Consider the following 12036-nt stretch of genomic DNA (forward strand, 5'->3'; position numbering starts at 1 on the left):
CACACACACACACACACACACACATATATATATATATATATTTTTTTTTTTTAATGGGGGAAGGCAAGGGAAAAAAAAAAAACCTATGGGGCAGGATTAAAATTTGAGGCATAATTTTGAGTCCATTTACTTCTAAAATAGGTTTTCTAACCCCATCAACTGAAAAGACCCAGAAACAAGGACACTCCAGTGACCATGAAGGAGTCTAACTAGCATCCAGATCTTGATTTTGAAATATCAATCCTCACCAAAAGCAAAACCAGAGCCCCATAAAAAAAATGGTTGATTCCAGGCTTGGGAAAAGACAAAAGATGAACCTAGAACATCTTGTTGTGCCAGAGAAGAAGAACTGCTTAATAAATGATCAGAGACATGTCAAAGGATACACAAGCCAGCTGAAAGATTCCGGCAGACCAAATCTCAGAAAATCTGAGAGTAAGCAACAGTTGTGGACTATAACCCATTAAGTGAGAAATCATGTATCCATACTAATAAAAACAAAAAACAAAAAACCATGCCACTTTTTTTCAACAGAATGTTTTAAATATATAAGAAATGATGGAATTTTTTAAAATTCACCATTTTGAAACCATTATAATAAAAATCAATTCAGGCAAAAATCAATCAACAGATGTTCAATCTGTAAGGTGCAAGTAGGAAAATGATATTTTTAAAATAAAGTTTCTCCCCACAAATATTAATTACAAAGGAAAATATAACATTGCAATGAAGACTGGCAGACACTATACCTTAGGTAAGTGACAAAGGTCATAAGCAAGCTAACATAATGCACCTTCCCATGTGGTACACCAACATGGAGGACACATCATTGATCTAATTTTCCTACCAAAAATACATAATCCGTTTCTCACACTGTCCCTCAATTCAGGCTTCTTTGAGGTTTCTCATTCTATGAAAGGCTGAGGGATTATTCTAAAGACCATTAAAAAGACAACTAAATAAAATTCATGACCCTGGATTACACCTATAAAGGAAAAGAAAAATGCTACAGAGGATATGAGGCAACTGACAGAAATGCAATATAGGCATTAAAAATTATTTTATCAATATTAGATTTTCTGAATTTCACAATTGCACTGTCTAGCTATACAGGAAAAAAAACCCTGTGCTTAATAACTACGTTCTGAAATACTAGAGGCTAAATGGAAATATATGCATTCCATTTTTTCAAATGGTTCTGAAAATTATATTTGTACATATGTATACATATACACATACACATGTGTGTATTAGACCAAAAAAGCAAATGTGACAAGTGGTAAAAATTGGAGAAATGGGCAAAGCGTATTATGGAAGTCTTCTGTATTCTTACAATCTTACAGTAAATTTGAAATTACCCCCACCCCAGTTTGTAAGAAGTCCTATTAATCGTATTCATTTCTCTTTTAAGTTGAATTCTACGTCAGCAGTTTGCCGTATGCTCCACTTTCTCCTTGCCATCATGTTCTGCCTCCCCAGGGCTAGTGACTCGTACTGACGCAGGCACATGTTCAAGGAGACATTCAAGAAAAAAAAAAAGAACACAAACTCTGAACAGAGGTTAAGATCTAAAAAATCCACGTATGTTTGCAAAACTTCTAAGCCCTTCCTGCTGACATTAGAAAGGCATTGCTGCATGTGCCTCATGTCCTGAGCTTCACCCAGATAATCCCACATGACTTTCCCAACTCACGATTTTCCATTTGATCACCCACTCAACCTTCAACACAGTCCTATCTTTTAGCAGAGCTAAAAATAGCCATTCTATCAAGTGGGGAGTTAAATAAAGTACTATTTACAGTTAAGGAGGTTGCTTACCTAAGACTTGTTTTAAATGACAGTGGATCAGCAAAGAAAAGATTTGGACAAAATAAAAACCTGAAACATACTCTGTTGCATGAAGTTTATAACTAATTCTTAGTGAAGTGGATGGGAATGCCAGCTCTGGAGTCAGAGCTCTTAAATTCAAATACTGAATTTTTCTGCTATATAACTTTAAAGCAAGCTACTTAACCTCCCTTATCCTGTTTCTACATCTGTAAAATAGAGGTTGGTAATAGTACCTACCCACAGGTCAATCTCCCAGACACCATGTTCAACAGAAGAATCCAGAAACGACAGAGTACATAATATAGGATTCTACTTACAGAAGGTTCAAGAACGAGCAAAACTGTAGTGATAGAGGTCAGAGTAGTGGCTACCTTTGTGGGAGAAGCATACTGCGTGGGAAACAGTACAAGGGAGACTTCTGGGTGGTGGAAATGAAGTTTCCCTTGATCTGGGTGATGGTTAACAGGTGTGAGTACAATAAGCTGAACATTAAAAATCTGTTATACCCTGGGATGCTTGGGTGGCTCAGTCTGTTAAGTGTCTGACTCTTGAGTTTGGCTCAGGTCATGATCTCACAGTTCATCAATTCAAGCCCCATGTTGGGTTCCCCAGTGACCGTGCAGAGCCTGCTTGGGATGTTCTCGCTCCCTCTCTCTCTCTGCCCCTCCCCTGCTCACATGGGTGTATGTTCTCCCTCTCTCAAAATAAGTATTTTTTTAAAAATTTGTTATACCTCAACAAGAGGAAACATAGTACCAATGGAATGGTTGAGACTTAAATGAGAAAATGTATGTCAAATGCCTAGTACATAAGCATTCAATAAAAGTCTGTTATACAATTGCTTAATAGAACTGTTTAAGAGATAAGTCTACTTTTCTTTTCCCCACACCTCAGTTCTTAGTTTTTCATACTATTTCAAACTTCCTTCTCTTGCCTTTACAGCTCTATATTGCTCTATTTGTATTTAAATAAATTCTATAGTTAAAAATTCTTCAAACTTTTCTAAAGCTTATTTATTTTGGGGCGGCATAAGTTGGGGGGGACGGGGGAGGGAGGAGTAGAGAGAGAGAGAGAGAGAGAGAATATCCCAAGGAGGCTACACACTGTCAGTGCACAGTCCAACACAGGGCTCAAACTCACAAACCATGAGATCATGACCTGAGCCAAAAATCAAGAGACAGACACCTAACCAATGAGCCACCCAGGCACCCCTGAAGACTATTTAAGATGTAAGAAGGTGCCAAAAATATGTTGGAGCGCCTAGCTGGCTCAGTCAGCAGAACATGAAACACAGTCTCTGGGTCGTGAGTTCGAGCCCCACATTGGGCATAGAGATTACTTAAAATTATATAGGTGTATGTATATATACATACACACACATACATACATATATATGGACACCTAGGTGGCTCACTAGGTTGTACATCCAACACTTGATCTCAGCTCAGGTCTTTGGTCTTGAGTTCAAGCCAAACAGTGATGGGCTCCACACTGGGCATGGAGCCTACTTAAAAAAAAAAATTGAGGGGTACCTGGATGGCTCAGTCTGTTGAACATCTTACTCTTGTTTCAGCTTAGGTCATGATATCACAGTTCATGGAATCAAGGCCCACATCAGGCTCTGTACTACAGCGTAGAGCCTGCTTGGGATTCTCCTTCTCCCTGTCCCACCCCACTTGCATGAGCTCTCTCAAAATTTATATATGTAATTTTTTTTAATATAGCAAAAATGAACTATTGGGACCTCATCAAAATAAAAAGCTTCTACACAGTGAAGGAAACAATCAGCAAAACTAAAAGGCAACTGACAGAATGGGAGAACATATTTGCAAATGACATATCAGATAAAGGGTTAGTATCCAAAAATCTATAAAGAACTTATCAAACTCCACACCCAAAAAACAAATTATCTAGTGAAGAACTGAGTAAAAGACATGAACAGACACTTCTCCAAAGAAGACATCCAAATGGCCAACAGACACATGAAAAAATGCTCAACATCACTCATCAGGGAAATACAAATCAAAACCACAATGAGAGACCACCTCACACCTGTCAGAATGGCTAACATTAACAACTCCGGCAACAACAAATGTTGGCGAGGATGCAGAGAAAGAGGATCTCTTTTACACTGCTGATGGGAATGCAAACTGGTGCAGCCACTCTGGAAAACAGTATGGAGGTTCCTCAAAAAACTAAAAATAGAACTGCCCTACAACCCAGCAATGGCACTACTAGGCATTTATCCAAGGGATACAGGTATGCGGTTTTGAAGGGACACACGCACCCCAATGTTTATAGCAGCACTATCAACAATAGCCAAAGTATGGAAAAAGCCCAAATGTCCATCAATGGATGAATGGATAAAGAAGATATGGTATGTGTACACAATGGCATTCAAAAAGAATGAAATCTTGCTATCTGCAACTATGTGGATGGAACTAGAGGGTATTATGCTAAGCGAAGTCAGTCAGAAAGACAAAAATCATATGACTTCATTCACAGGAGGACTTTAAGACAGAACAGATCAACAAGGGAAGGGAAGCAAAAAAGAATATAGAAACAGGGAGGGGGACAAAACATAAGAGACTCTTAAATATGGAGAACAAACAGAGGGTTACTGGAGGGGTTATGGGAGGGAGGATAGGCTAAATGGGTAAGAGGCATTAAGAAATCTTCTCCTGAAGTCATTGTTGTACTATATGCTAATTTGGATGTATATGTAAAAAATTAAATTAGAAAAAAATAAAATATATTTGGAAATAACCCCCCCTCCATTTTGTTTAAATGAAACCTTACCAACCCATCCCTGCTGAGCCAGTTCTGACTGTTAAGATCATTTCTTTGACCTGGTAGATTTTCTTAAATATTACCCTCCAGTAAGTCACATAGTTATTTTTTTAAGACTTACCTTTATAAAAGCATAGCCAGTACCATTATCTGTAATGGTGAGACCAAGTGAATCCTCAGATTTATGTATATTTACTTCCTTTTTGATCCCTTTCACATGGGCAAATATAAAATCTTCAAGACCTATCTGTGATCCTAAGAGTCTTTCCATATCAACTTTAGGTGTGTTTAACGTGCAGTATAAGATCTGTAAGAAAGAAAGAAATAGTTCAGTTTCCATCAGGAAAACATTCTGGTTATTAGGGTATTTGAGTGAAATAGTCGATTTATGACAGAAGTTACATCATTAACATTGGGTAATATATATGGAGTATTTCCTATAGGCAAGGCTCTACATTAAACAATTTACGGTCATTATCTCACTAAATCCTCACAATGACTTTACAAATACTTATCCCCTCCAAATTACAGATGAGGAATTTGAGGTTTAGTGAAAGAAAGTAATTGGCCTAAGGTCACAAAGCCAACATTTGTCAAGAGCAAGATTCTGAATTTACATCTCACCAACTTCCAAGTGATTGAAAATACCTCCACTACCTGCCATTTACAATGCTAAAATCAAAAGATGTCTTCTCAAAGGCAAGGCCATGACATGTATGCCACAACGAAATTATAGGCAAGTCTATTTTTGAAAACTGCTAAGTTTTTTAAATGAGGAAATTTATCTTGCATTAGAATGCTTAAGAAAATTAATGAACGAGGTGCAAAAATAAAGAGGTCTAAAGCATATCTTACAGACTCACTAATCCAATCCCTTAATTTTCTTGGGTATGTAAAACAAAAACATTTCAGTATAACAGTTTTATTCCAAAATAGTTAAGGTTTTTTTAATTTTTATTATCAATTTTGCCACAGATGTTGCCAACACTTCTTCAGACCCTGAGCCTTGCTTCAGTCCTCACTTTCTACCCTCTCCCTGGATCCCCAGGTTTCATACCATTCTTGACTCCCACTGAAGGTAAGCCTTCTCACATCCATAAGCCTCATGAAGTTCAGGAATGGCACAACTACTACTTATTAAATGGATCTTTAAGGCACATCAGAATGTGTCTGAACTGGAAGCACTCTGTTCTACAACTAAAAGATCCAGCATGGTCAGCAAGATTCTGACCAATTTCAGATGTATATGAAAGGAGCTACTGAGAAGGACAAGAGGCAACTGGATATAAAAGAAAAAAGCCTTACAAAGAAACATGTGCTGTCCTGCCCTTTCCCCTTTTCCTCTGTGGGGAGCTGTGCTAACTGGTGGACCCTTTGTGTTCCTGGGCAGGGCAGAATATATTTAGTTCTGTAATTAGTAAGTTTTTGTGAAATACTCTAGTATAAGAACTGTATTATTCACAGGGAAAAAGAAAGTCCTTTAAGAAAGGTTCCTATTCTTTATTCTGTGAAATCAATGGTATAATTAGTCCACTGACAAAAATCAGTAATAGTGTGGGTAGAGGGACAAGGTAACATGCACAGTGAACAGTTTTCCTGATTTTCTTTCTCAAAACGATGGGAAGTAAAGAAACAGTTTTATTATTACTGTTTTTAACAGTGAATCTGCTAATGGTGTTCATAGTGGATCCCAACACCATTAACATAAAAAACAACTTACCAGTTAGAAAACATTAAAACAGAATGATGATGTAATAGGGCAGGAGAAAAGCCCCAAAAAGGAAATCCCACACGAAGTGGACTTCTAGTTACTAAGCTGTTTCCTTTCTTTCAATTTTTCACATTTCCCTGCAAAGCAAATATTAGATTTCCTGTAGGTATGACCCTTTTTCATTGTGCTTCCTCCCCTACAGAACAATGTTGCATCCCAGGCAGCCAAAAGTTTGCAGGCAAGGCAAGACATGGGTGCCTTCCTCTTCCCCTCTTCACATAACACTCAGATCTCAAGTATCTATACATCTTATGTGCTTTGGAGGAAAATGACTCACATCCCCTATTCTAGGCATAAGATTTAAACTAGTATAAGTGGCATTTTAGGAGCAGGCATGTGGCCAATCGCGGCCAACAAGACATGGAAGAAGATGTCCAAGGATCTTCTGGAGAGTATTTTTTTACTCTGAAGAAACATACAGTAAAAGACCATCCTTTCCTTGCCCTGGATGCTGCCTTATCTGTAGGTGGTCTGGGAACTTCCACCACCATCTTACTACTGAGGAAGAAACCAGTGCCAAGAAAGGCGAAGCAAAGAGATGGAATAAACCTAGATCCCTGACATAGGAGAGTTGCTCTGTTCACCAACTCTGGAGCTCACTCTATCCCTTTTATGCAATTGTTTTAGCCAATTTTAGCAAGTAGTTTCATATTATTGCAGTTGAAAACTTATCAGATACACAGTCTTATCCCAAAATATTTAGTTACACAAACCAATAATTTCACCAACCCATTTTAGATTTTGTTTTCAACTAAAAAGATTCCAGATATAAAAATATAAAAGATAGGAATTCTATTTCTTCCATTTATTTTATTTTATTTTTTTTAAATTTTTGAGACAGAGACAGACAGAGCATGAACGGGGGAGGGGCAGAGAGAGAGGGAGACACAGAATCGGAAGCAGGCTCCAGGCTCTGAGCCATCAGCCCAGAGCCCAACGCGGGGCTCGAACTCACGGACTGCGAGATCGTGACCTGAGCTGAAGTCGGCCGCCCAACCGACTGGGCAACCCAGGCGCCCCTTATTTCTTCCATTTAAAAGTTCTTTCTAGGGGTGCCTGCATGGCTCAGTCAGTTGAGAGTCTAACTTTTGATTTCTGCTCAGGTCATGATCCTAGGGTTGTGAGCCCAAGCCCTGAATTAGGCTCTGCACTAAGCATGGAACCTGCTTGTGATTCTCTTTCCCTCTGTCCCTCCCCTTCTCGCTCTCTCTAAAATAAAACATAAGCAAAAGTTCTCTCTACTTTCTAGCTCAAATTATCCTTAAACTCAGTCAGGAAGCTGGTGAATTATGTTTAATATACTGAGATACTATGCATCCTTATCCAAATTTCACATCCTATCTCCTCTATCAAAAATTTCAGGCACAGGGTACCTGAGTGGCTCAGTCAGTTGAGCGTCCAACTCTTCAGCTCAGGTCATGATCTCAGTTGGTGGGATTGAGCTCCATGTTGGGCTGTGCGCTGACAGCACAGTGCCTGCTTGGGATTCTCTCTCCCCCTCTCTCTCTCTGCCCCTTCCCGGCTTGTGCTCATGCTCACTCTTGTTCTCTCAATAAATAAACATTTAAAAAGAAGAAATTTCAGGCACAGAAAAGTGGCTCCCCTTATTTCCAATATCAGCAAAATAAATCTCCAAGAGGAAATATTTCATCCTTAAAATGGTTAGGAAAAAAAAAAAAAAAAAACAGATTAAGAGGTAAGAGATTTGGGGTGCCTGGCATGCAGCTCTTGATCTCCATGTCCTGAGTTCAAGCCCCACACTGGGCATAGGGATTATTCTTAAAAATAAACTTATGGGGGCACCTGGGTGGCTCAGTCAGTTGAGCATCCAATTTCAGCTCAGGTCATGATCCCACTGTTTTGTCAGTTCAAGGCTCATGTCAGGCTCTGTACTGACAGCTCAGAGCCTGGAGCCTGCTTCCAATTCTGTGTCTCCTCCTCTCTCTACCCCTCCCCCGGTTCACACGCGGTCTCTCAAAAATAAACACTAAAAAAAAAAAAAAAAAAAAAAAAGGTAAGAGACTTAAATCTAGTCCCACTTCCGTACTCTCAGTGAGCTCAGTCAAATCATCTGACCTCCCTGGTCCTCATGCACATCATGACATTAGTAAAGTTGGTCTACTGACACACTTGTTGCAAAAACCGAGAGACTACATATATGAGTGCTTCTTAAACGAAAAAGCTCTTTATAGAGGTTATTATTCCTGGAATGTAAGGGTTTCTTGAACAGTGATGTTTCACCCATGCTTGAAAGCTGCTTAGTTTTCCTGAAGAGATCAGATTTTGTTTCTTTTTAATGTTATCAGATGGATTTTTTAAATGTAACAGATGTATTCCTTTTCTCCCATAAATTACATTATCTTTCAACTTTGTTAAAGAATAACTCATGGAGGGGCACCTGGGTAGCTCAGTCAATTAAGTGTCTGACCTCGGTCCAGGTCATGACCTCGACCTTGTGGTTCTGGAGTTCAAGTCCCACATTGGGCTCTGTGCTGACCGCTCAGGGCCTGGAGCCTGCTTTCTTCTCTCGCTCTGCCCCTCCCCCCACCCACTCATGCTGTTTTTCTCTCAAAAACAAATATTTAAATAAATAAATAAATAAATAAATAAATAAATAAATAAAATAAGAGGGGGCACAAGGGTAGCCCAGTTGGTTAAGCATCCAACTTCAGCTCAGGTCATGATCTCACAGTTCATGGGTTTGAGCCTTCATTGGGCTCTGTGATGACATCTTGGAGCCTGGAGTGTGCTTCAAATTGTGTGTGTGTGTGTGTGTGTGTGTGTGTGTGTGTGTGCGCCTGCCCCTCCCTCCCTTGCTTGCATGCTCTCAAAAATAAATAACTCATGGACAGTATTCTTACCATGCACTGTATTTGAATTGCTAACTTCTGGTTATCATGTGGTTATGATTATTCACCCTTAAAACTCAATATAGCCAAGATAAGTCTGAACGACTATAGAGTCACTAATATAGATTAATATTGCCTTTTCTCTCCATTATATACTTTATAATGTCCCTTGTTAATAAATAGCTTGTCATTGTTGTTTCAAAAATTATTCTGGCCCACAAACAGGTCACAAATTTCTCCAAAAACATATCAAGTGCATTTTTTTTTTTTTTTTTTTTTTTTTTTTTAAAATCAAGGAAGTCCATTTCCAACTTTCTTTTGTTTAATACTTTCCTTAAACAGGAACTGAGTTGGTCAAAGATTCCACATGTTCCAAAGTTCTCTGGAAGAAATTATAGGCTTGTGTAGCTGGCATTAGATTATTTGTGAATGTGATTTTAAGTACAAGCAACTGGAATCTTTACCTCTTGAGGTTTTCTAAAATAGCAGTATTACTATTTTAATACTACTTTCCTACATCTCAATCTACCAAAAATCTAACTTTCTACAGGTTTTCTAGAAATATCCATGTTATTACAGAAAATAAAAAGCACATAATGACAAATCTAGTAACTAAACCACACTTTTTGCTGTTGTTGTTTCCTTAAGTAATCTCTACAGTAAACACAGAGCTTGAACTCCTAACTCTGAGATCAAGATTAGCATGCTCTACAAACCAGGCCAAGCCAGGCACCCCAACTAAACCATACTTTCATCAGGAGTTAATACTTCATCTTTACACATAAGATCAATGCTTGGATTGTTTCCTTTGTTAATGACTATGGTTTTTATCTGGGCTGTTCTCATTATCTAAGTCTCAGACTTTTTCCTCAATAAAAGATTATTTTACCTCTATCTGATTAACTACCCTTAAAATAGCAGGAATTAGGGGTACCTGGGTAGCTCAGTAAGTTAGGCGTCTAACTTTGGCTCAGGTCATGACCCCGAGGTTCATGGATTTAAGGCCCCTCATCTGGCTCCGTGCTGACAGCTCAGAGCCTGAAGCCAGCTTCAGGTTCTTTGTGTCCCTCTCTCTCTCTCTCTCTCTCTGCCCCTCCCCTGCTCGCATCCTTTCTTTCTCTTTTTTCCTCTCTCTCTCTCTCTCTCTCTCTCTCTCTCTCTCTCTCTCAAAAATAAACATTTTAAAAAATGCTTTTAAATAGCAGGAATTAAAAACAACCTGAGGGGTGCCTTGGTGGCTCAATTGGTTAAGCATCCAACTCTTGGTTTCATCTCAAGTCAGGATCTCACAGTTTGTGGGATGGAGCCCTGGATCAGGGCTCCCAATCCCTGTTTGGGATTCTCCCCCCCGCCGCCCCTCCCCTGATTGCGCACTCTCTCATGCTCTCAAAAATAAATACAATAAACATTAAAAAAATATATAGGGGCATATATGGGTGGCTCAGTCAGTTAAGCAATTGATTCTTGGTTTTGGCTCACGTCATGGGTCTCCTGGTTTGGGAGAGCAAGACCCACTTCAGGCTCCAACAGTGCAGTCTGTCTGGGATTCTCTCTTCCCCTCCCCCACACTCACACACACACTTTCCAACTAAATAACTAAATACATACATACAACCGGAAACTAGGAACAAAATAATTATGGGGGCGGGGGGGGGGGGGGAATTACCCATTTACTGAGTGCTTGAATAGATGAGAGTAGCTTTAGCCAAGCCAGTGACAATATTCTTATTCAAAACTCTTCCACAAAGCTCTCAAGGTCTTATGCTACATGGCTCCTCCAAAATAGGTTATGTGATAATCAAATAACTTCTAAAACTCAAATAATCCTTCAATTACAGTCATGAACTGGGGCACCTGCTCATCCCTCTTAGCTGTACACAGTTTGAATACTGGCTCCCACTTCCAGTAAAGTAGTGGCAAAGTGAAGGAACGGAGAAGATAGGTCTGGAAGAATAGAAAAATAAAATCAAAGTAAAGGTCCAAGAACCATTATGTGCACCAGGTACTTTCACATATTAGCTCCTTTAATCCCTCCAGCAATTCTAAGTAAGAGATATTACCTTCCCCCTCTTTTAACAAACTAAAAAACAAAGGCTAGAAATGGCACTATTTGCAACAATATGGATAGACCCAGGGGCATTCTACTATACTAAGATAAATCTGACCAAGAAAGATAAATATTGTACGATCTCACTTACATGTGAGCTCTAAAAAGAACAAACCTCAGATACAGAACAGATTGGTGCTTACCAGAGGCAGGGGATGCAGGGTGGGAAAAACAGGTGAAGGTGGTCAAAAGGTACAAATTTCCAGTTATAAAAAACAAGTCCTAGGAATGTGATGCACAGCACCTATAGTTAATACTATATTGTAGATTTGAAAGTTGCTAAATCTTAAAAGTTCTCATCACAAGAAATTATAACTATTTGTGTTGATGGATGTTAACTGGATATCATGGTGGTCACTTTGTGATATATACAAATACTGAATCCTTATAATTTACATGTATTTCAGGTATACATCTCAAAAAAGTTAAAAAGACTTAGATAAAACGGGTTAGAGTCATATCAGTAGTATTTGGTGCACATGAGATTCCAACCCTGGATGTCCAAGTCCAAGTTCTTTTCCCTGCAGTGTTACCTCTCTTGACATCCAACACCTGCACAGAGAGAGACACCTAAGTTACTGATCACTTCCTAAAGCCATTAGCGCAACTAATCCTTGTGAGTCAAGTCCTGAGGGCAGGCATAACTACGCCCTGGGCAAGGTGATTTATTAGGTGATTTATCTAAGGTC

At 39.0% G+C, this 12036-nt stretch overlaps 1 protein-coding gene across 3 annotated transcripts in view; it reads right to left on the bottom strand.

The window, feature by feature from the left end:
* Window positions 1–12036, bottom strand: part of GIPC2 (GIPC PDZ domain containing family member 2) — a 453978-nt gene that overhangs the window by 419006 nt on the left and 22936 nt on the right. For all 3 annotated transcript variants that reach the window (XM_058716908.1, XM_058716907.1, XM_058716906.1), the window contains exon 2: window positions 4742–4927. In XM_058716908.1, the coding sequence (XP_058572891.1) occupies window positions 4742–4927 (186 nt within the window). The remainder of the gene's footprint in view (window positions 1–4741; window positions 4928–12036) is intronic.

This window comes from Neofelis nebulosa, chromosome 2 (genome assembly GCF_028018385.1).
Source record: "Neofelis nebulosa isolate mNeoNeb1 chromosome 2, mNeoNeb1.pri, whole genome shotgun sequence".
NCBI lineage: Eukaryota > Metazoa > Chordata > Mammalia > Carnivora > Felidae > Neofelis > Neofelis nebulosa.